The sequence below is a fragment of the Miscanthus floridulus genome, chromosome 6, assembly GCF_019320115.1.
Source record: "Miscanthus floridulus cultivar M001 chromosome 6, ASM1932011v1, whole genome shotgun sequence".
In the NCBI taxonomy this organism is placed as follows: Eukaryota; Viridiplantae; Streptophyta; class Magnoliopsida; order Poales; family Poaceae; genus Miscanthus; species Miscanthus floridulus.
The window spans coordinates 29,055,737-29,081,686 of NC_089585.1; the positions used below are offsets into that span (position 1 = coordinate 29,055,737).

The following is a 25,950-nucleotide window of genomic DNA, read 5'->3' on the forward strand; positions in this document are numbered from 1 at the left end:
CATCGATTAGGTTGGCTAGAAGCTCATTGATTGCCTCTCCATCGCAGAATTGGCTCTGACCACTCTAGTCTAGCACCAACCACTCTCAGATCTAGATCTATCAGAGGCTGATCGAGAAACTCTAGGGGTTATGACCCTACCCTTTGGGCTCACCAACAATGCCGCTGCCTATCAAGATGCCCTAAGGGGTAAATTCACCAACCAGGTTGGAGATATCCATCCCCTCGCCGACCAGCTCTCGCTGGCTATCAACATGCTACACGTCGGACGATGCCTCAAAGCATACCTTCAAACCATCCTGGAGGAAAATCTAGACTCCAAGTCCTAGGGCTCTATGGAGACTATCGCCAAAACCACCAATGTACAACCTCCTTTCCCTTCCTTCTGTGGATGCGGAATTTTCAACATCAGTGTCGATAGCCCCCCACGGGAAGGAGAAATCGAGGAGGACCACGCCGCCCACAGTCAATAGGAACATCAACCATGCACAGCACTGAGCAAATGAAGCTACCCTTGTGCTAGTTGAGGCTGCTCGCAATGATCAGCTCGACGCGCAAGGAAGGCCACGCCAACTCCAACGCAACCTCAATGATGAATTTGTCCATATTAACGGCCATGGTGTCTACAAGACCAAGCGCCAACTAGGCCATGGCTGCTAATGAGCTCGCCCAGCTCCCACAGACACCTAGAGGTCACCAAGGTCCCTGCCATGCTTAAAGCGGTGCACTGCTAGGTCAACAAGATCCACCAGGATCAGAGACCTTCCTACTCGACTGAGCTCAATTCATCGATCAGCCATGCCAAGATCTAATCGCTGCCCCAGCCGAAGTCATTTCACCAACCAGCACCATGATGATGGACAACCTCTCTAGGGGGAGCTAGGGGCAACCACATCGAACCACCCTCGCCAACATGACTAGGAGGTCAACTAGGACGTCTGAGTGCACCTCAATAATCTCCAAGATGCGCAACAACATATCGACGAGTGCCATTTTTCTCACCATGAAGAAGAAGTATGCCACCATCAAGAATACGAGCAAGAGTTCGGTAATCTGGCCTCAACCCTCCAGCCACTCAACTCCAACAACCCCACAGATCATGATGGTGATGATCCCAAAGGGTCCCAAGCATTCACAAGGGCACTCCGAACACTCCAGTGGCCCCATGGTTTCAAAATCACTAGGGGTCAAGCCCTATGAGGGATGAATGAACCCCACACAGTGGTTACAAGCTTAGACCACTGTTGTGTGCGCTGCTATGGGAGATACCAGTGTCATGGTGAACTATCTTCCCATCATGCTCATGCCAACTATGATGAACTAGTTCACGAGCCTTGCCTTGGACTCCATCAGATCCTGGGAAGAGCTGAAGAAAGCCTTCATTGACAACTACATGGCTACATGTACTCGCCTAGGCACCAAGCATGATCTGAACCGCATCTACCAGAAGTAGAGCTCATCACCACCTTCATTCTTGGAATCCATCACTACGACCTCTGCTCCAAGTTCAATCGCAAGCTACCTAAGGGGATTGGCGAGATCATTACAACCGTCGATCAGTACGCCGATGCCAAATAGGCCGAAGTATGCTTCAACTGAGGATGCGGGCACTCATTGCCCAACTCACCGTAGCGACGAGCAACTCAACAACCGATGCCATAGCGACCGCCACTACTATGACCATAGTCACCATCTAGACAGTGGCCATGATCGGCCAGAAGGGTCCAAATTTGGTCAATATCACCGCCACCGACCAGACCACATCGTCGCCGCCATTGATGAACCTCACACCAAGCACAACTATGATGAGTAGTACAAGAAGATCCTCGAAGGCCCGTGCCCTCTCCACGAAAAACAGCAAGCATAAGATGAAGGACTGCCTCAGCTTGGCTAAGGAGTTCTAGGCTAAAAAGCTAGATGACGACATCAACAATGGAGCTGAAGGCCACCGACCACCTAGGGGCAACAACGCCTTCTAGGATCATGACAAAGTGGTCGCCACCATCTTCAAGGGCCTCACTGTAATGCCCTAGAGTCTAAATGGCTTAGATCTACTCTACACGTTGAGCAAACCACACCTACCACCATCCCACTTATGCTTTCATCCTCACTTCGCGTAAAAGGATTAACCCGGGGATGGTGGGATGGACTTTAGAAGCCTTATATGTTGGTCTATCCCACCTTTAACAACCAAGGTGGGATTAAACTCTTCACAATATCTCATTAACTTACATATGGGCCATAATGGGCCAAATTCCAAACTAGGCCGGATGTCACATACACCCACCCTCAAAGGAACCGACGTCCTTGTCGGCCCAACACACCCACAACTGGGCAAACGATGACCAGGAATGTTCCCTCTTAGCACACGCAACCATACGCCCAGTGCCGACACATGTGCCATGCCATGCACCCCATAGGGCCTACATGCACAATGAACCCCATGCCCACACCCCTGGCCCGCACGCACCCGTGGCTGTGAAGGTTGGCTCTGATACCATTTGTAATGCCCTAGAGTCCAAATAGCTCAGATCCACTCTGCACGCTGAGCAAACCACACCTACCACCATCCCACATACGCTTTTGTCCTCGCTTCGCGTAAAAGGATTAACCCGGGGATGGTGGGATGGACTCTAGAAGCCTTATATGTTGGTCTATCCCACCTTTAACAACTAAGGTGGGACTAAACTCTCCATAATATCTCATTAACTTGCATATGGGCCACTATGGGCCAAATTCCAAACTGGGCTGGATATCAATGAGTCAAGGAGGTGGAAAAATAATTTTATTGAAAAATAGGCTTTCGGAAACTGACCAGGGCTAACTAGGCTTACATCCTATAGTCAGTATTGCTCTGATACCACTTTGTAGCACCCTGGTTTAAAGACAAAACTAGATACACACTATATGTGAGCCTAGGAAGTCAAATCTCACATATAGCCACAAATCAGGGTAATATCAAGAGACAATACTTATTACATAATGTATTAGTAAAAGGAAAATAACCTCAAAGTTTAGACAGCGGAAAGTTGACTCCAATCTTCTGGCGAAGACTCTAAATCCACAAGGACGACTGACTGGTTGACCATAAGTCTAACTCCTCTAGACTGGCAATCTGGTACCCATCCAGGGATTTTTATCTAAAGTATAGAAAAGTAAAATAAGTATAAGTACATGTCGTACTTAACAATTATATCATGGGGTTCATGAGGCTCAAAAGGGCTGACACTGGTTTACTGCAATTAGCTTTAATAGATCATCTTTTTAAGCAATTGAGTGGCAAAGAATATCATTCCCATAAACACATGATCGGGTAAACATGAATAATGTATAGCATAAACAGTTAATTATTAGCATCATCATTATCCATTAGTGATCATCTCTATTCCATAAGGGTCCAAGGCCAGCTCGTGACCGTGAGTACGGCTGTTATAACAGTTTTATACTCTATAGAGTTTGTACACTTTCACTGTGAGTCATGATTTACCCTTTTCGCCCGAGGTGATCAGCCTCTTGACCCACTACCAAGGAAGGTCGGCAAGGTTCACTATGAATCCTTTCAAAGGTTCGTCTAACAAGTTAGGGTCGCTAGGCATATGTGGCCCATCTCTAGGAGTGGCACGCATGGGCATCGCAGCACGGTACACACAACCTAGCTAGAAAAGGAAACATACCCTCGTACGTCGTAAAGGTAACCACTAACAAGCTAGAAAAGGTCCTCATACTGAGCTAAAGCCAGAAGCCATATAGCTCTCACAGCTGTACTATAAGTCCCGGATGATTGCTTATAGATAAGTCCTTAGGGAGAGGAATCTGAAGCATTTAGAAAGTAGCTAAACACTCTAGCCCTCTGTTTCCATGTTGCTAAAAAGTCATATTTTAATATTTATTGCATATACCATTAGTCAAGTTACAAGATCATAGTTTAGTTAAGCACTAGCAAAAACTACCCAATGCAATGTCCCAAAGGTTTCAAGGTACAAGATATCAAATATCTAGGATATCCTTATTGGCAACAAGGGAGACACATGCAATATGAATTTAGTGATTAAATGTGAATAGGTAACAAGGATGGTCCCATGCTATACTTGCCTTAACTTGCTTTCCCCCCAAAGTAATACGCTCAAAAGCCTTTAGTATTCCACTTTCAATCTTCTGCTTCCAATTCTCAGCTTCTAGTCTTCAGAGAACTGCTTCTTAATCACCACATAAACCTCACCGATTAACTGAACCATATATCACCACACAAATATCCATACATGGCATACAAATAAAAATATATGAGAACAGTACATCAACCAATAAAATAAGCAAAACGGCGTATCGCTACGAACACACAAACGCAAAAGACACGCTATATGCGATTCAACGAAAAACCGACTATCGAAGGATTTTCAGTACAACGGAAAATAAAATCTATCCATTTAACTTATTTTAACTGTAGAAACACATGTAAATATTTTCATTAATCAACTTGATTCATTGCTTAAGAAAGAGCGTAGTATAAAACCACTAACGCCACTGCGTAGAACACACCGATAACGAAACTATCGTTAAGAAGAAACAATTACCGAACAGTTTTATATATATTACAAAAGAAACATTTACAAGCTTAATTCATGTTAATTAAGAAAAACTATGTGAGTAGTACCCACTCAGGTTACTCAGAACGTATTCAATTTGAAAAGTTGAGTTAAAGCTAATTATATTTTATTTATAAAAATATCTCATATCATTTAAGTCATTTAAACATTTAACTGGAAAGATTAAAGGACATGTGACAAAAGCCATACGAAAGCATCATGTGTTGAAGTTGAACTAAGCATGCTATAAATTAAAAATGTATTAATGTCGATATGAAAGACTGATGTATTCACCTAAGTTGCTTTTAATTATAAACCCAGTTGCATAACCATTAAACAAATTAACATTTAACTTATAAAATTTTGAGATATGAGACATGTTAAATGTCACTGCTAACACGTAGCCTTAGTCAAATTATATTTTAATTTAGAAACTGAGTTAGAGTAATCATGTTTTATTTATAAATGTTGTCAGGTAGATTAAGCAAGTTAAACTTAAACTTTGCAACAGTAAAATGCATGTGAGAGCATCTATACAAGTTTATCATATATACAATGGGTTTAAACTAACCAAACTTATAATTGAAAAGAATATTAATATCAATAATTAATCATATTAATATTATACATGAATTGTCGAGATATAAAACATGTATTACTTAATTGTAAAACTATTTGCATGCATACTTAATCATTTTAATATTTAATTATAAAAGCGTAATAAGGTAACATGGAACACATCGTCATGAACACGTATCACCCATTGCGATGAAACTCGGGCAATCGAATCAAAATTAAAAATCTAAATCGACTTTAATTAATCAGCGATTAATTAATTATAGACGCAATTAACATTTTAATAAAATAAATTCATAAACATGTTATATGAATACTAATAATTCTACTGCGTACATCTCCACGACATGAAACTAACGCAACTGGAATGAACTAAAACAGAGCTAAAACAATTAAACTGCGGGGAATAAACGAACCAGTGGCAATTCTGTAATTTGCATCATCTTCTTCCTTGCCTTCTTCAAACTCACGGACGTGGCATGGCAGCCATGGAAATTTGCTGCTGCTGTTCGTAGAGGGGGAGAGAGGGACCTCGGCCTGCTACAGCAGCTGGCTGGCTGGAGGCGCCAGACCGCGGTGGATCACGGCATGTGGAGCCGGGCTAGTCCGCACGACCATGCAGGGACCGACAGCGGCCTGCCATGCCCAAGCAGCACCTGCTGCTCCTACGTGGGGCAGGGGCTGGGGCACGGGGTGCTGGCGCTATGGGTCTAGGGGGCCGGGGGTGGCTGTGCATGGCCGGGATGAGGGGCCGAGCGGACCTACAGACAGTAACAAGACCAGCTTCCATTGGGTAGGGCTCACCGCTGGCTGGCCGCCATCCGATAATGACACGGTCTGAAAGAACACCCACCTCCACCATCCTATTGATCTTTGCCTCCCCCATGAGCAATGACACCCACTCATTATCATGGCTGGCTCCGACGGTCGCCTTCTTTGGGTTACTAGATCCCTTCTTTGGCGCCATCTCTCAGATCTGGATCGGGACTGGCGACGGAAGAGCATGTGGATGTGATTCTAGAAGTGCAAGAGCCAAGAAGGAAGATGAAGTGGCAAAGTGGCAAAGGTGGGAGCGCAGGGTGCTGCGGCGCAGTTATAAAGCACTCCCCCACCTTTTGCATTCAAAGGTTTTTTGGGAAACCGCTCCATGATTTGCACCTCTCCGAATTCTCTGAAACTGGCGTGGTAGGGCTGTTACCTGGGCTTTCGCACAACTGCAGCCCATTTTGTCCCATTTTTCGCCAGCAATTTGTTACTGCTCACCTAATATTCACCGACTTCTCCTGCAAACTATTAAGGCTTAGTAACTCCTATTGTACAATTGTTACTCTAGGTTTTTCTCCACGATTTGTTTTCTCCAAGATTTCCACTTGCGGCTCGGGGACTACGTCATCAATATGACTTGGTTCCTCACCTGCACTAGGGACTTTCTTCTATTGAATATTGTTTCTTACCCTAGCACCACTGTGACAATGTCACCTACTATCAGGCTCGGGGACTAAGTGGGCACACTTCACCTTACGGTGAATGTGCTTTTCTCATCTCAGGGCTACGCCCGGAGACTGGCTGCCTGCTCGGCTGGTTTTCTATTTTTCTTCTACTTTGGACCCTGGCACCACATGACTATGTCACCTACTGTTAGGCTCGGGGACTAGGTGGGCACACTTTACCTCACGGTGAGTGTATTTGCTTTAATCTAGAAGACTTCACGCCTCCTGAAGTTGAAGAAGACTATCTCTCTTTCTCGTGGTTGGACTCTAAGTGGGCACACTTGGTCTACTATGGGGAAATTTTTGATTTTGAACTTGAGCTCCTTACATCCTTATGGCAAGCCTTACTTGGGATACACTGCTCGACGATAGTACACACTGCTCGACGATGGTTCACACTGCTCGGCGATGGTTCATAACTGCTCAGCAACTCATCACGGTGGTCGAACCATGAGTTTGACTACTCAGCTTTATTCGCACCTGCTCGGACTGAGCTCAAGACGGTGTTGCACAATGGATACAATGCGCTCGAGGACTAGCTATGGGGGGTATGATCCTAGATACCCATAGCAGATCACATGGGCTACACCCCTAGGGGTGGCCCAGCCCACAAGATAAAGCCTTGCAGGGCACGGTGCTGCTCGGCGCATCTTGCAAGACACTAGAAAGATATCCTAAAGATACTACGAGATCTGTTAGGATACATATGATCCCATCATTCCTGTAATCTGTTATTACTTTTTGGTTATCTCCTAAATCTAACCGACTTGTAACCCTGCCCCTCGGACTATATAAGGTGGGTAGGGACGCCCTCCAAACACACTGCAATATCATACGATAGCCAATATAATCCAATAGACCATAGGAGTAGGGTATTACATCATGCTGACGGCCCAAACATGTCTAACTTGTGTGTCTCTGTTGCCTTCTTGTTCTCGATTACACGCATGTCTAGTCGATCAATCTACCTTCATGGGATACCCCTCAAGGACTACTGACTGATATTCTATCGACAACAAGGGCTTCAGACCATCCCCATCACCTGATCATTCGTGGTCTAGGGCCTCAACATGGTCGGAACCCCTCAGAAAGGACTCGGGTGGCTTCACTCACCTGCTCGTAGCGGTGGACAAATTCACCAAGTGGATAGAGGCAAAGCCCATCACCAATATCTACTCAAAAGAGGTGGTCAAGTTCTTCCTTGACATCATTTATTGGTTTGGTGTTCCAAACTGTATCATCACAAACCATGGAACAAACTTCATCGGGAAGAAGTTCCTGGACTTCTGTGACAGATACGGCATCATGATCGATTGGGCCTCGGTCGGGCACCCACATGGTCCTCCAAGGACTCAAGCCCCACATCTTCGACTAACTCAAGAAGTATGCTGGGCGATGGGTTGCAGAAGTTCTAGCGATCCTCTAGAGCCTAAGAACGATGCCAAACCAGTCTACAGGGTTCACCCCTTTCTTCCTCGCATACGGAGCCAAAGCAGTGTTGCCCTCCGACTTCAATCATGGCACCCCAAGAGTGAAGGCCTTCAACCAAGACCAAGCCACGGAGGCTCAGTAGGATGTGGTCGACCTACTCAAGGAGGCTCGTGAGACAACCATCATCCACTCTGCTCATTACCAACAAACTCTCCGTAGGTACCATGAAAGAAAAATCAGGGGAAGAATCCTCGAGGTCGATGACCTCATACTCCAAAGGACCCAGTCAACCAAAGAGAAACATTAACTCTCTCCACCATGGGAAGGACCCTACATGGTGACCGAGGTGATCTAGCCAGACGCCTACTAGCTGAAGGACTGACAATGGCTATGTTCTTACCAACACATGGAACATTCGAACAGTTACGTCATTTCTTCCCTTAAAACTTGGTCTTACCATTCTCTTTCCATTCAACGTTTGCTCCTACAGCACCTTAGCCCAAGCACTCTTGGCCTGGGTCGCTTGGGGCCTCCATAGGGGTGCGATACCACCCTCCTCTTTTACTATCATATAGTAATACTTTTTCACCCAAATGAAAGGGTGTCGCCTAAACGAAAGGGTATTCCGTTCCTTTGATTACCCTATGTATCTTGCATTTTAACCTCCTGACCAATCACACCTCACATGACCTACGGTTACGAGTAGCTGAGCCTCATGGGCCATGCCCGGGTTCTTAAGGTTGCAGCCTATGGGTCAACGGGTAGGTGCGAAAAAGAAAGGATAAAAAACAAAGCTACGCTAGGGTAAAAACAAGGGCAGATGGGACAAGCTTCCCCTCATGAGTGATTTCATCACAAAACGAACTTAGAATATTCACAAATGTAAAGATGTTCACATGGAGGCTCCCCCATGAACTCATCTCTCACATGAACTGACTATTTCTACTCCAAACTCTATTATGGCTTCCTGACGGCATCGACTGTCGGTATGGTCGACAAGGACGAAGGCAGCTCGCTTCCGGTTGGGATGATGTTCGGCTCTATTAGGAGTAGGATGACGCTCGCCTCCGACCAAGTCTCCACTCCCACCATAGGCTGGACAACATCTTCCCAGCACATGTCTTCAGGCACGGACGAACGGCGAGCCTCCATCACCCACTAGACGGTGACCTTGCTCAGCAACCATCTATGCATGTGGCACCAAACTCTCCCCCTAGCACATGGATTTTGTCTGCGCTCCACCCATCAGCGTATCCTCTATAGATGGCCACGAAGTCCAGATTGGGGTGATGGGTCACCACTGAGGTCAGCACGCCTGTCGTTCCATAGAACATGCCGTTGAAGATGAGCGCTCGAACTTCATTCGGAACTACCTTCGCCAACTGGACGACGGGCAGTACTGGTGCTCGATCCTGACCCAAACACCTCAGAGACGACCACCTACAGCTATGTTACAAATCTGGTTGAGCTCCCCCTCGAGAGCGCATCGCTCCTCAAGGGACTGGGCTAGTGCCTCCGTGCCCCGACCTACCGCTGCTTTGACCGTGTCCAACTCTTACTCCAGAGAGCCGATCTTTCCACCCAGTTTAAGAAAAAGACAACAAATTCAAAAGCAAAGGAAAAGAAAAATCAAGGTGTCAACTGAGGGTAGAATAGGTACGTACCAAGGCTAGTGCTTTTGAGAATGGAGAGCCCTTCCTCTTGTCGGGTCACCCTCTTGAGCAGTCGAGCATTCGACTCCTCTACCCCGAGCATCTGCCGCCGAAGCACAACCACTTCTTGTTCAGCGTCCGACCGAGCCTTCTGCTCTACCTCCAGTGCCTCCAAGAACTTCTGAAGCACTGTCGTGGTCTCCACCAAGTGGACCTTCACCATGTCAAGTTCTCGCTCGGCAGCAGTCGCCCGCTCGATCGCATATAGCTCCACCACACCGTGCCCATCGCCTCGGCCGCCCGATCTTGGGACTCACGGGGACAGACTCTAGCTGTTGCCTAAGCTCATTACCCCCATCGAGACATCATCATTCTTGCTCCATCCAACTGTGCTCCTCCCAAAGAAATAGGACTTATAGATCGACATCATCTCTAGATCCTATGAGACAAGAAGCAGGCATGCTGAGACAACTATTGAAAGGCCAAGGAGTCAAGGACAACAACAAAAACATAGAGAACTTACCTCTACAATGCATGGCTGGTTGACTATCATAGCCTGATGGATGATCTCAACCCTCTCTAAGGCCTCCTTGAGCATCGCCTTGGTAAGGACAAGATTAGACTGCATCGATAGTCCTCTCTCCCCAAGCAGGTGCCAAAGGTTCACCTCCTCATCAAAGGACGAATTGGGCCTTTCTCAGCTCACCGTGGCAAGGCCACACCAGTTCATGGGTCATCCCCGACCCACCGAAAGATCCAGCCATCGCAGTATCATGCGACGACCGGATCATCACTAGCTCCCGAGATGGGGATGGCCAGTGGCTCCACCCTAGTATCCTCCTCACCGGAGAAGGGGATGTCCATCGCTAGGACTCCATGGCTCATTGGTGGATGCACTACCTCTGGCCTGGCCACGGTTCCTCTTGACCCCTCTAGCTATGACCAGGCAGGCGAACCATGTGCTCCTCCGCCAGGCAAGGTAGGGAGCCTGGTTTCCCTCCTCTCCTCCTTCGCAACTTTTGGAGGAGGCACCATGAGAGTCACCTCCGACCCAACCTCCATCATCACCATGGGGATCGCCGCCATCACAGCCGTCGCCACTGTCGCTATTCTCACGACCGGCCAGGAAGACGCAACCCCCAGTGGGGAAGGTCACGCCACTGCCAACATGCTTCCCCCATCGCTCATCGTGACCCGCTGCAGGCTGGGTCTCCACTCTTCTCACATGGGAGGGGGAAGATTCCTAGTCCAGCCACCCTTGGCCGCTGTCAAACAAGCGTAGGTTAGTCACACTCAAAAACTCAACTATGAGAACAAAAAGGAGCATGAATGCATACCTAGACGAAAGCGGCAGAGCCCTGAAGCCCTGATCGGCTGACGATGAGCCAACGAACGAGGACCACTCATGGGTCACGACCCATGCCCCTTCGCATCGGCTGAGGGAGGGGCTGACCCGACCGGTCCCTGATTGGCCCACGAACGGTCGTGACCACCAGCTCATGGAGAAACCACTAGAGCAGCTAGCGAGGCATCCCCCCATTGGGGGTCATGCACATGCGCCGACCCTAAAGATGCAGGGGAATGATCATGTCCCCCTGACCGACTGGCGTGCTCCACCACACTTGGAGCAGAGGGGCACGAAGCCAATGACACCTCCGAAGGGCACGGCGACCGTGCCCAGTTTGCCTCTTGTTCGAACGTGGCATCTTCACTCGCAGCATGCTTCCTTGACTCAGGAACATTGCTGGGCATCTCCACACCACGCCCGCCATCGATGGACGTAGCTGTGGGCTCATGGTGCTCCATCGAGGTCACAATACGCCCCTAACTTCTTCGTCCTCTGAGGCACTTGTGTTGTCATCCATCTCCATGGGCTCCTCTGACTCGAGCTCTGCCTCCACATCACTCCGGCTCTGCCCCCTCCCCGAACCCACTGGTTGATCTCCTTCTTCCTTATTCGAACCTCCTCTAGGCTTTTCGGCTTTCTTACTTCTTATTGGCAAGCCCGCCTCCCTCTAGGCAAGCTTTCTAGAGCTGCGCCTTCTAGTCCCTCTCAAAAAATGTGGTTGGGATTTAATAGCCCACAGAGTCCCTTCAAAATGGGCAACTCGGAATCAATCAAAACATCAAAATAAGAAGGAAAATGTCACAAAAAGGGGGCATACCAAATTGGATAGCTTCATGGCATAAAGGGGACCGGGCGTCCCTTCAAGAGAGTTTTTATCCCTCAACTACAGCAGCCAATCAAGATGACTCTAGACTTCATCCTTTGGCAACTCCTCCGGCGACGCGCGCTCGGGATCCATTAGGCCAGAATATTGCCACATCAGCTACGTTCTTTCCGTCAATGGGGTGACCCAATGGCGGAAGAAGGTATGAAAGACCCACAACCCATCGAGGCCATGCTACACAAGTCTCTGAAGCTTTGTCTCGATAACCTCTAACTTGTTCTGCCAACCGACGGGACCCCACGACCAGCTTTCCCTCCTCTCTGGCCTTTTTCCAGTGAATGTCGGAAATGGCACTTTCGCTGGGTTCCTGATGTAGAACCACTCACCGTGCCACCCCCCGGTTGGAGTCATAGGGGAGTACATAGGGTAGGGGACCAACGGCTTTGGCTTCTTCTACAAGGCGAATCCCCTAACTAACGTGATTCTAGGCGGCTTCCCCTTGGATAGGGCTCGCCCGCTGAAGATCTGTCAAAAGAGGTCCACGTGCGGCTCCATCCTAAAGAAGGCCTCACAGATGGTGACAAAGCCGGTGATGTGCAGTACCCCCAATTGGGTTGAGGTGCTACAGCTCTAAGCCCCACTCATTGAGGAGCCCACACAAGAACCAGTGCACGGGATACCCGAGCCTATGCTCATGGAAGGCGCACTCAAAAGACAAGAGCAACAACTTTCCTCGGCGCAGGAGCCCTCCAATGTGCACCTCCTTCGACGGAGCAACCCCTTCTCAGTGAAGGCGGCTAGCACCTCCTCATCCATGTTGGAAGGCCTCCAGTTCAACATTGTGCCTTAGATTTATGAATGAATCTATGAGTTCTCTCCCTCGCTCTACCCTCCTCTCTCCTAGAAACCACCACGGCACATGAACAGACTTAGAAAGGGAGGAAGGAGGAATGGCAATAGTTGAAGGGAGGCGAAAGAATAGGAGGAAAATCCTCTCCCTTACCCCTATTTAATGTGGAAAAGCATGCGGCGGGACGTGGCCCTGGATGAAGGGACGTGCCCTGTCCGACGAAACGTCACCTGGTTAGCAGGACATGGCCATGGCTAAAGGGACATGCCTTGCTTGATGAAACATCACCCGGTTAGCAAGACATGGCCTGGGTAGGGCCCACCACTACCACAACATAAGCACGGGAAATAAGGTGCAACTGCATGCAATGATCCTTCGCCTTCCTAGGCAGGATTTAGAAGGGCCCACCAATGGAATCTCCATCAAGGAGAGGCCAACGAGTCACCTAAGTCGATCGGATGGCTCAGGCAGCTGTCGAGAGACAGGTAAGGAGCAGTGGGATGCCTCATGTGGGTTATGCTGACCCCGTCACGAACAACGGACATGGATCCCATTCGGACATATCCGATAGGGGCTCCCTAGACCCATCACTCGAGCCATCAACGTAACCTTACCAAACCCCCTTTTTTGTTTTCTAGTGCATAATCATTCATTCATCCATTCTCATGCATGCATTCATACATTCATCCCATACATCCAAGCATTGCATATGCAGTTGTTGCATTACAATGCTTCATGTTGTGTCACGAAGCGGTAGTCGCCTCATTCGATATGAGCGACGACCAATCGAGGTTTGAAGGTCGACCCACAAAGGGCTCGAGACTGCCTTACTTCAAACAGAGCTAGGGGAGAAAACACAGATGAGCCCCAGCAGCCCTCGCCCTATCCTGCTCAGAAGCGGACAGGGTCATCTTGACCTTCTCGCTCGATCCTGACCTCGAGCCACGCTCACAGAATCTCCATCGAGGGGAGGCCAGCAGGCCACCTGAGTCGGTCTCCAGAAAGGCTCAGGCATCTATCGGGAGGCGGGTTAAGGAGCAGTGGAATGCCACATGAGGGCTATGCCGACCCCGTTACGAACGATGGACCTAGATTCCACTCGAACGTACCCGTTATTAAGCTCATCGAGCGCGTCACTTGAGCCATCGAGGCAAGCAACATTAGTTGAACCCCTCCGGTTGCGGAAACCATGGACGAGGTAACGCATGAAACTAGATTGACCTCTCGGCTGCACCCGACACTTGGGTTGGCGCTCTGTCTCGCCTGACCCCTCGGCCACGCCCAACACTTGGGGTTGACGTCCGATAGTTGGGTTGGCGCTCCATCTCGCCCGACCCCTCAGCCGCGCCCAACACTTGGGTTGGCGCTCTGTCTCGCCTAACCCCTCGGCCATGCCTGACACTTGGGGTTGGCGCCCAACACTTGGGTTGACGCTCTGTCTCGCCCGACCCCTCGGCCCGCCCGACACTTGGGTTGGCGCTCCGTCTCGCCCGACCCCTTAGCCGCGCCCGACACTTGGGTTGGCGCCCGACACTTGGGTTGGCTCTCTGTCTCGCCCGACCCTTCGGCCACGCCCAACACTTGGGTTGATGCTTCGTCTCGCCTAACCCCTCGGCCACGTCTGACACTTGGGTTGACGCTTCGTCTCACCTGACCCCTCGACCGCGCCCGACACTTGGGTTGGCGCTCCGTCTCGCTCGACCCCTCAACCGTGCCCGACACTTTAGGTTTGCGCTCTGTCTTGTCCGATGGTAACCCATGATCTTACACCCACCAGGTACGCTCATGAAACGAATGTAAACAACCCCTTCACGACTTCACAGAAGTCCCAAAGGGGCTCAGGGGCTCTTGTTGGGTTCATAAACCCGAGGTCCCCAATGGGCCCACTTCCCAGTAAAAACTCAGCCCAACAAACGGCATAGCGACAATGCGTGCCTCCCAGGCCAGCCTAGATACCTAATGACAGGTCGGGACAACTATCTAGTCCTCGATCGGAATGCTTGGCCAAGGTGGGGACATAGTTCGACTCCGACCTCCTTTCCTGATCGGGGATACGCCGGACCTCTGCTTGTAGCTCTTCCCCGACCGACACTGGTCGGGGCTGACTGGGAACGACTGACTGGGGACGTCTGCTCGGTGAGGGCCCGGGGATCAGGCAGAGCAGATAAGGTAAGGCACTCAAGTCAAACCGTAATACCGAGAACCATACCCTGTGCACCTACAGGACGGTACCACCAAGCCATGCCTAGATAGGCACTATACAACCTTCTAGGCAGTGTCAGAACCCAAACAGTATTATAGGCGCCGACATTTGCCATACCAGGCGAACACGATAGAGCCTGCCACATGTATCTAGGCATAAACATTATTGTGGGTGCCGACAACTGTCTCATACCCGACAGCGTGGGCAACAACACTAGGTAGCACACGTATACACTCTCTCTCTTTCTTTGACTTGTAAGAGCCCATCCCCTTCGACTATAAAAGTGGATGAGCTCTTTCCTAAAAAGGGATCTGGCTATTCTGACTCTAGCTCTCTGGCTCTCCTCAAAAAAGAGAAGTTAGACGATTCTAGCACTCAAGGACCCGAGAACTCGAATAGCTCAATAGCTCTAGAACTCTAAAGCTACACAGAGCATATGCTCCAATACTTAGCGCACGTTAGAGCCCCTGTCACTCTTGGCCCTTCGGTTCTGAGTCCGACCGGGCCTTTAATACCCCTTCTTATTACTACTCGTTTGTAACCCCACAGCAAACTTCGAGCACCTGGGCTCAGGAATAAAGTCATCGACCGACTGAAACTAGACGTAGGGCACGTTGCCTAAACCTAGTATAAATCCTGTGTCATTGAGTGCTAGGCCACATCTGATTACAACGCACTGGCAAAACTACAAATATTTACTTGTTGGTCACTTTTCGTATCGACAAGGTCCTGAGCGGACCTCCACATGATATTGATGAATCCGACCGATAGAAATAAGTCATGGGGAATCTTCTCGCCCTCTGGCTCCCATGATCTGTTAGAGACCGCTATGAGGGGAAAGTTAGCATATCCCCACGCATGCAAGGCTAGCCCCTCCAAGAAGCTGACTTGATGTAAGATTTACCTAGATTCATACCCTGAGCAAGGGGTAAAAGGCCTACGTCATGCTTAGTTCAAATGACTCAAATCCACTTTAAAGTGTAAACCACACATTCCTACCAACCCGCATATGTTTTATGCTTTCATCAACGATTCATGTAAAGGAGTTAACCCGGGGTTGGGCCTATGAATATCTAGAAGTCCTATATTGTTGGTTTAACCTAAATCAACAACCAACGTGAAATTAAACCCCATAATTTCACATCAGCACACACGTAGGGCCACCATGGGTCCAATTTAGGATGTATTTGGTAGGGATCTAGATTTTTGTAGAAATATTTCAGAATCTAAATTCTCTCAAAAAAATGTTTTCGGAGGTGAATCAGAATCACTTCATGAAATCATTTGGTTGGTAGGCTAGATTCTGATAACACATATGAGAGAATCGGCGCGAAATCACACTTTGATCGATTTAGGAACTCAGACGCAATGGGTTAAACGTTTTGCTCTTCATCCGTTTAGCACCATTCCAAGCGATTCTCAGAAGAATCGGAACGGTTTCTACCAACCAAATGACCCCTTAAAGTAGGCTAGATAAGAAGATAACAAGAGAGAGAGAAGCTAGCGTATCTAAGATTTAGAGTTAGGATGGTCCGATAAAAACAAAATATAGGATGATTTATATACACTTCTCATAATTTTAGCTAGCTCATCTATAGTTTAACCTCAAACCACTTTTTAAAGTGTTCCATGGACCAAAGTGTCACCTAGATTGCTCTGACTGCTATACTAAAATCCTACTAAAAAGCGTGCTTGTGAACATAATGGATGGGACGAAAGCATCCCATGCGGTAAGGCCCTGTTCGCTATCAACTGCGGAGGATGTGGACACACGAGAGAAGGCAGAGACCCTCAATGAAAAAAGAATCACATACGTGATGCAGACTGCCTCCTATGAGAAGCAACCCTATAGAATTTTGTTCACATATCCTCGGTCTTTCTACGTTGCGGCCTGACCAAAAACACCGGTAGTGCTTGATGGACCTGCTAGGACCTTGTTTGCGTACCCATGTATGCACCTCAATCTATGTGTGTTGAAGTGGTTTGTTGTGGAATCTAAACTAAATTACGCACCAAGTTACACCGAACATAAATGATGGATACATTTGCATCTAAACAAGGTCTTACATGGAATCGCAGACATATGGAATCACAATGGGAACGAATGGACATTCGATCGGTGCTGCATAGAAGGCGGTCTACAACATATACGGAGCAGTGAGTCCCTCTCTCGTTAGCGGCCTCAAATTCTATTCACATGGGTGTACAGTGTTATACTTCCTCCGTCTTAAACAAAATATAAAAATTGTTTTTAGCAATCATTTTTAAGTTTAACTGAATTTATATAAAAAATAAATATTTATGTTATTAAATAAGTATCATTAGACTAACAATGAAATATATTTTATCATACATTTAATTGGAGCCGCAAATGTTAAAAATATTTTCTATGAACTTTCAAAATCGAAGAGGTCAAGCGCAATCAAACGAGCAAGGAGCAACACAAAGAGCACAAACATGTCACATAAGTAGCAAAATAGCATCACAATTCACAAGCACACATAGTATCATGCATGGCCCCGTTCGGCTTACTCCATATTTGGCTTGTTCGGCTTCTTTTTTTTCTAGTAAAACTGTGTTTTTTCAATCAATTTCAGTCAAGTTTCAGCAAGTCAAACGGGGCCACGATGCATGAAAGTAAACGTGAATGCATATGAGAGTAGCACGTGAATGCATTTGAGAGTAGCACACAAAAAAACCCATTGTGTATATTTTGGACGGAAGTACTGGTACATACGACCTGCAATGCGGCAGAAGATCATGCCCATGCCACAGTGTTTTGTAAAAAAACAGCTTTGCCAAGTTGAGAGAGAATTCCTACCAAATAGGCCCTTATTCTGTCATTCTCACGGAGCAAAGATTAGGGCAGGTCCAGAGTGGAGTTCGATTTTCAGGAAGCTGTGCCCTGCAAATTTGATGTTTGTCACGGTTGGTTCGGACCAAAACTAGAAAGTCGAACATATGAATTTTCGCCTGAGTTCGATGGCTGCAGTGTAGAAAATACAAATCGAACACTACTCTTCTCCCGATTCGACTTTTCCCTCCACTGGAGCTGCTCTTAGTCGTCGTGATGCGCGGCAGGAAGACTACACGCCCTCTTCTGCCTCTGCCTTCGCCTCTATATAAGACGACGGCGATGGCGAGCAGCTCTTGCCGTTCGGTCTCCCCTTCCGCTGCACAGCAGTCCAAAGTCACGAGCTTACTTTTTCTTTTTCATTCAGTGGCGGCTAGCCACGCCATGGCGACGAGCGTGCTAGTGGGATTTCTCGGCGAGTCTCCTTCCCCGTGGAAGGCGCAGCAGCTGCTGCTGCCGCTGTGCGCGGCGGCCCTCGCCGTCGTCGTGTGGTGCGCCGCGCGCGCGGCGGAGTGGGCGTGGCTGAGGCCGCGGCGCCTGGAACGGGCGCTGCGGGCGCAGGGCATCCGTGGCACGGCGTACCGCCCGCTGGCCGGCGACGCGCCGCTGTCCGACCGGCTCGCCCGCGAGGCCAGGTCCCGGCCGCCCCTGCCGCCTGGGCTGCCACGCCGTCGTGCCCAGGGCCATGCCGCTCGTCCACCACGCCATGAACGAGCACGGTAACTTCTCTCTCGATCTTGTCGCGTTGAGTCGTCGTTGACTGTAACTGCCGATCTACCTTTACTGGTATGCTTGCCGGTCTTACCACGGCAACGAACCAACGGTCTGTTTCACTCTGATGTCTCGATCATGATCATGACTGATCCACTGTGGATTGATCACGCACGGCCTGGGCACTGCTGCGCAGGCAAGACCTCGGTGACCTGGTTTGGGCCGACGCCGAGGGTGATCGTCACGGAGCCGGAGCTGGTGCGCCAGGTGCTGTCCAACAAGTTCGGCCACTTCGAGAAGCCCGGCTTCGGGCAGCTCACGCGGCTGCTGCACTACGGCGTGAGCACCCACCAGGGTAGCAAGTGGGCCAAGCACCGGAGGATCATCAACCCCGCCTTCCATCTCGACAAGCTCAAGGTCTCATTCGATTTTCATGCATGCATCACGTCATCAGTTGTATTGTGTATGTCATCAGTAGGTTGCTAGCTAGTTGTTGGATCCGATCCGAGCTTTTCGATCGATTCTCTTGCAGCGCATGCTGCCAGCCTTCGCATCGTGCTGCGCCGACATGATGAGCAGATGGGAGGGTTTGTTGGCCGCGGCCGACGGCGAGCCATGCGAGGTGGACGTCTGGCCGGAGATGCAGAGCCTGACCGGGGACGTCATCTCGCGCGTCGCCTTCGGCAGCAGCTACCTGGAAGGCAGGAGGATCTTCGAGCTCCAGGAGGAGCAGGTGCACCTCGCCATGCTCGTCGCCAACAAGATACACATCCCTGGTTACATGTCAGCTCTCTCACTCTCTGATCAAACCCCATTTTGATTAATTTGCTTGTTAATTGCCACGGGGAATTGATGTACTACAAAATTGCAATTTTCGTGCGTGCAGGATGCTGCCTACAAGGGTGAACCGGCGGATGAAGCGGATCGCGGCGGAGATCGAAGGGATCCTGAGAGGGATGATCGCGACGAGGGAGAGCTCGCTGAGAGCAGGAAAGGCGACGAGCGACGATCTTCTCGGCCTGCTGCTGGAGTCCAACATGGAGCAGCTCAGGGGCGAAGGCGAAGGCAAAGGCGGGAGGAGCTCCGGCGACAGGCGGCATGTCGACCGACGACGTCATTGGAGAGTGCAAGCTGTTCTACTTCGCCGGCATGGAGACCACGTCGGTGCTGCTCACGTGGACCATGGTGGTGCTCTCCATGCACCAGGAGTGGCAGGACCGTGCCAGGGAGGAGGTGCTCCGCGTCTTCAGCGGCGCCTGCACAGTGCCGGACTACGACGGCCTCAGCCGGCTCAAAATTGTAACACCTTCATTTTGCATACCAGGCTCTGAATCTTGATTGATTGATTCGTTCAGTGTCTTGTGAAATGTGATCGTAATCGTAATCGAAATTGCATTTGCAGGTGACCATGGTGCTGTACGAGGTGCTGCGGCTCTACACGCCGCTGCCGGCGTTGCACCGGCGGACGTACAAGCCCATGGAGCTCGGGGGCGTCAGGTACCCGGCGGGCGTGATGCTGATGCTGCCGCTGCTGAGCATCCACCACGACAAGGACGCGTGGGGGCCGGACGCCGACGAGTTCAGGCCGGAGAGGTTCGCGGAGGGAATCGCCAGGGCGACGTCGGGCGGGGACGCGCCGCCAGCGTTCTTCCCGTTCGGCTGGGGACCTCGGACCTGCATCGGCCAGACCTTCGCGCTGTTGGAGGCCAAGATAGGGCTCGCCATGATCCTGGGGAAGTTCGCGTTCGAGCTCTCCCCGTCCTACTCGCACGCGCCGTTCCCCGTCGTCTTGCTCCAGCCAGAGCACGGCGCGCAGGTCATGCTCAGGAAGCTCCGATGAAGCTGCCTGTTGATCAAGCTCAAGGTTCAGGTGCTGGAGTGGCTGGCAATGCCTTCTATGTGCACAGCTTGCACGATCATAAAATTTGCTGTAAACAGTGACAATGGTATATTTCGCTGATCGCCGGTGAACGGGATCAAATTTGAGAATGCTTCTTCTTGGAACTTCTAGATAAGATTTATAGAAGATGCGCTGCTTCCAAAATTTATGTAACTAATTTCTTAGGACCCCTCTCTGCGGGTCCACCGGTCCATGGTACTCATCAGGCCCAAATCAAAGTATAATGTAATTGGTGAACTAGGCTTACATCTGCTTGTCTACGCACAAAACTGATGAGGCCATCAAAACTTTCAACTCATAGTCTCAAGTCTAGTGGCATCATAATTCATACATACTGCAATTTATAAAAGTACAAAAAAAAGCTGCACCAAGTAATGTGAAATCTGAATCCAAGCTTTAGTGGATTCTAGCTGCCATTCCCAAATAAATTCTCAAACAACTTCGGAGCCATTGGAGGAAGAACCATGGGCTCTGGGGCCATGAAATTAGTAATCTTCTCATGGACATGATACCTGAAAAAAAATCAGGTAACAGAATTGAGCACAATTACCAAAAGGAAAATTATTGGAAAATTTTCAAACATCAGCAAACAGCAGAGGATAGAGATCGCACCGTATCTTTCTGCTCTTTGAAGCACGACGATCAACAAGCTTTCTCTTTTTAACCTGCTGCTTTTTTAGGGCATAAAATGCCGACTCTGCATACAATAAATGGTATTTGATGGACGCTCAAGGTGAAAGTAGAAACGTATACATTTCTTACAAATCTTAGAATGGTAACAGTTTATGAATATACAAATGAAATTTGAATATTCCTCAAACATGTATCTTCTGTTAGATGAACCAGGTTTCAGTATGCATGTTGAGATATATACATAAAGAAGATGCAGATAAATTTAAATGCATTTTTCAAAAGATAACAAATTTGAATGTGTGATCTGAATCACTAAGGTTAGCCGAGATATATGTTTACGGGAGGTAAATATCTGATAATTTATTGCCTATTGCTGGGGAAGGCCTATGTGTGTAAATAAAAAATAATAAGTGTAATAGCTGAAAATGAACTAACCTGATGCCCCTCTATCACATGACTCAAGAAACTCCTTGAGAAGTTGTTGATAAAACTCAGAATCGTCAATAAGTTCAGGATCATCTTCCATAATGTGCCCCTAAATTACAGCAAAGGCGATGAAATAAGCCCAGGAAGTGTAATCCGCAATATATCCTCTAATTGTATAAATAAAAGCATTCTGATATCAATGTTAATGTGGCAGATAAATAACCAAGGTTATGATAAAAAAGGGAAATTCATCTCAGTGGAAGAAATGAGCACTCTTCAATTAACTACAGGCTGTTACACTTCAATAGACTGAAGGAGACCAATAAGGTTTGAAATATTTTCAAGAGAACAATATAGTAAATGCTCAAACCTCCTCAGCTGTTCCAGGTTGTCCCACATCCTGAAATATGAACTTACTTTAGTTAGCCAGGTGCACAAATATGACTGGTGGTCCTTTATGATAGATGTAAAATACCTTTCCAAATACACTAACAGCAGAGTTGGTCAAGTACATCCTGTTAATCATCCGGCTTGGATCTCTCATGTAACCAGCAACTTGGTCACTAATGTTCTGTTCTCATACAAGGGGAAGAGTTGAGCTTTAGACATTGACTTGCTAAACAGTAACAAATTAGCTAGATAAGTATTCAGGCAACCTGATTAAATGCATGTAGCTTTCCTTTAAGTGCAGCAGCACCTGTTGTCACCTGTATTTTCCTCTGCCATTTATCTATCTCAGTATTTCTGAATGTTGTTATCCTGTACACAAATAATTTACCACATTGTATGAGCACATAAAATCAAGTACCAACACCAAGCAGCATATGTGCAAATGCAAGATGAAAGCTCTAGAGCATCCATATAACTCTCAGAATCTTCATATAATGGCAATGTAACCTTTAGATCTAATTTTAGTTTTTTCTTCACGTGTGCTACATTATATATTTGCAAATCATTGAATCCAATGTTGCAGAACCAGCTTTCTAGGAGGTTAGCACAATGCAACCTTCATACTTTTTAGAGACTATATGAAATAAGTCAAGACACTTAATAATTCCAAGCACCTTAATAAAAGATGTCACATTACTCTATTAGCATTTCTTATGTGAATAACTAGCCTTCTTCCCATCTATTTCAAACATAAGGAGTTAAGTGAGAATTAAAAAAAAGATTCCATCAACTATTATCCTTTACACTTAAGTTACTTTGTATTCTAGTTTTCAAGCAAGGTCTTTGTTACATGCCTTTCCTGCTACCACTACCAGGCTTGGCAAAGAAAGGCATACCAACAAGTATACCTTGGATGCAACCTACTGACCCAGTTGTATAACTTATTGGGCAGAGAGCAGCAATTAGCTTGTTGCACAGCCAATACCTTGATATGAAACTGGATTTGTGGCAACTGGCACTGCAATTTGATGGCTGAGACTCATATAACGACCTACAGGCTACAGACAGGATGGTAACACAATCTATCGCCAAATCATAGATGTATTTAACAAAATGAATATACAAGATTCATTTTTTTTCTTTTTTGCATGGGTGTTTTTAGAACTTAGCTGCCACTTTTACTACATTGTGGCTACCTCAGAGTGGTTTCTGTATAAAAAATAAAAACAGACTTTATTAGGAAGCTCGAGCAGACTTCAGTTACACATAAAAGAATGCAATTGCCAAGACGTGATAAGCATTTCAAGTACTCACATTCAAGTGATTATCACAAGTAGACAAGTAGTTACTTGAAACCATAGGGGTGTAAGCAGCTGTAAATAAACAAATGCTTAGTGTACTGCAGTGTTTTTCAAGCGCTAGCCAACTTCTCCCAAGTTATACTGATTAGACAGTTGAAGTCCGAGGGTCGATGAAACCCCTGTGGCCCAGTCAGCAGTCCAGGTTCAAAGGCTGCCACAACCTTCTTAAGAACAAAATCAGGGGATGTTCCTCCCCTTGGTTGAGTTTTTTTTAAAGCACTGATGGTTGGTTGGTTATTTCTAATCCAAAATTTACCTTGTCTGCAATCTCTGTACTTCTGACCACTCGTCATTGTCTCCATTTGAGGCAGAAGGAATTTCTGGCATCAAGTGAAGAGTTGTGTTATGAATATATAGATGGCATGTCATAGTTTTTACAGTAGAACAAGAACAGTATGAAGAGTAGCAATACCATTGGCACCCTTTGTAGCCTGATTACTCTCGAGCAAAGCCTATAGGTAGTTTTAGTGGTTGAGTACAATGAGCATGACAATGAGAAACAATTCAACCATTATTTGCAAAAGAAACATTTCGATCATATTGAGGAAAATCATAGGCGTGAAAGGAAAACAATATGTGCAACTAACTGGACCTCCTGCAGCTCCATCATGCTGCTCAATGTCTTCTTCGACGAATTCAACAGATCATCATAGGCTTGCTCTATCTGCTTATCATGATTGCAAAACCTTGTTCTGATGGATTCCTGCGACAGTATAATAGAGAACAAACTGGAGTTTAGAATTCAACTTAGCCACAATCCTGCATCAAAAGGGGAACAATTAAGAATAACCTAGGGATATGTTTGCTGCTACAACCTGGGGCAACTTGTTGGAAGTGGAAAATGACTTCTGCAGCAAGAATCTCATTTCCAGGGTCTTGTCCCATATCGCCTTGAGGGAACATAAATCAAACAAGGTAAGAATTTTGATAGGATTAGATATATGTAGCACATGATAATACCAAGATGCAAAGGTGGGTTAGCACCTTCTGATTTTTGACTGCTTGACCTCTCAAGGCATCCTCCTCTTTGTGCTGGTTCATCATCTTCGAACTATCTCTATACAGGGAATTCACTTGAAAAATCCCCAAATTTGGGCTGCCCTTGGCTAGTTTGATCTCCACACTACAATGAACTGAATGGAAAGAAACAAAGCTTGCCTGTTGCAAAAACAAAACAAAACAGTAAAATCACTTGAGACTTCAGAGTTAAAACAAAACCAGTATTCACCTATGTAGCACGGATACAGATATAAGTACTGTTATCAGAAAGATGAAGATATGTGGGTACATTGTTTTCTCAAAAAAAGAAAGCCATGACAGAAATACATTTTAATCTTTTTTAAAAAAAATAATGAAGCATAGTAAAATTCTAAAAGCAGTAGCACTACCAACGTAGCAGGAACATTAAAATTGTCGTGCATTCTTGAAACTGTGCTGCTTTGCTCTTCTTTTCCAGATTTCCAATAAGCCAAACACTAGACAGCCAAGGTCAGGGTCACCTGCTGTGGTGCTGCTGGCTCCCCCCTCCACAATCAGACCAAGTGACCAGACATTTTGACTATGGGAGAGGGGACTACGAGAGAAGGAATAGGGAAGAAACTCGCCACTGACTTGCAGCTGACTCACCGCCGATTTACTGTGGGCAGGCGGTGGTGGACCCAGAAATGAAGGAAGGGACGTTCAATTAAATAATTAAAGGCTCTACAGTCAAACTAATATACTACATCCCTCTCCGAATAAATCAATTCCTAGAGTCGTCTTAAGTTAAACCTTTTTTTACGTTTCACCGAATTTATACTAAAAGAGCACAAATGTTTATGGCACCAAATGAGCACATTATAAAAATATATTAATGATACTATTTTGGTTTCATAAATCTTAGTCCTCTTTTCTATAAACCCAGTCAATTTTTTTTAATGACTTAAGACAACTCTAGCAATTGATTTATTCGAGGGCTATTAATGAGAAGCACAATTAATGACATCGATTGAAAATGTTAGCAACATGTAGAACAACATTTGTGACCAAATAAAGAAGCCAAGAGATCATACATATACCCTACGGTATGAAATATTAAAATGCAAATTTGAGAAAATAATTGGCACTCATCAATTAAAATAGGATGTGTCGATGCAACGATAGTAATCACGAATCAGTAAAAAATACTCACTGTTTGGCTCACTGTGCAGCAGCAGGGGGCAACCGGGCAAGGGCAGAAGGGCTAGGCCGCAGCCTGTAGGGGGCACTGCGGCCGCTTGGGGGCAGGGCGCCTGCTGGCCAGTGGACGCTGGCAGGCACGGGGGCCTCGGTGGCTAGCCGTGGAGGCGAGGTCTGCCGGACGGGTTCGAGGGGTAGGGGCGCCGCCACGGAAGACGGAGGCGCAGCGCAGGCGCCGTCGTCGCTACTCGCTCGGAGTCCAGAAGGGAGCACGCTGCGAATGAGCGTCTGTGCCGAAGGCGGTGCGGATGGGGAAGTTTTGCGGGAGGCGGCGGGCTAGCGGCGGCGCGTGTGCGTCTTCGCTCGCGCGAGTGGGAACAGAGGAGGAGCGTGACGCGCGGATGGGGATCGACTCGTGTAATGGCTGAGTAGTCTGGAAGCAGTTGGGGTTGAAAGTTGGGCCTTATCTTTTTTTTTTTTGGCCTGTTAGTCTATTACCAGGCCAAATACTGGGCCGAGGGTATTTACCGGGCCGGGCCGGGCCATCCGCTGTGCCCAGGGAG

General features: G+C 47.6%; 1 protein-coding gene and 1 pseudogene across 1 annotated transcript; one reads left to right on the forward strand and one right to left on the reverse strand.

Moving 5' to 3' along the window:
* The first annotated feature begins 17,961 nt into the window (after positions 1–17,961).
* On the forward strand, positions 17,962–20,657 carry LOC136461951 (cytochrome P450 CYP72A616-like; annotated as a pseudogene).
* A 33-nt stretch (positions 20,658–20,690) lies between these two features.
* On the reverse strand, positions 20,691–25,810 carry LOC136461952 (uncharacterized). The gene is made up of 12 exons (XM_066461345.1): positions 25,401–25,810; positions 24,215–24,388; positions 24,046–24,120; positions 23,823–23,933; positions 23,643–23,682; positions 23,487–23,550; positions 22,136–22,238; positions 21,955–22,050; positions 21,850–21,879; positions 21,489–21,588; positions 21,033–21,117; positions 20,691–20,932 (listed from the first exon to the last, which is right to left on the reverse strand). Exons 2-12 carry the CDS (start codon positions 24,272–24,274, stop codon positions 20,827–20,829), a joined length of 870 nt encoding a protein of 289 aa, XP_066317442.1. The 5' UTR covers positions 24,275–24,388; positions 25,401–25,810; the 3' UTR covers positions 20,691–20,826.
* Between the last annotated feature and the right edge of the window lie 140 nt (positions 25,811–25,950).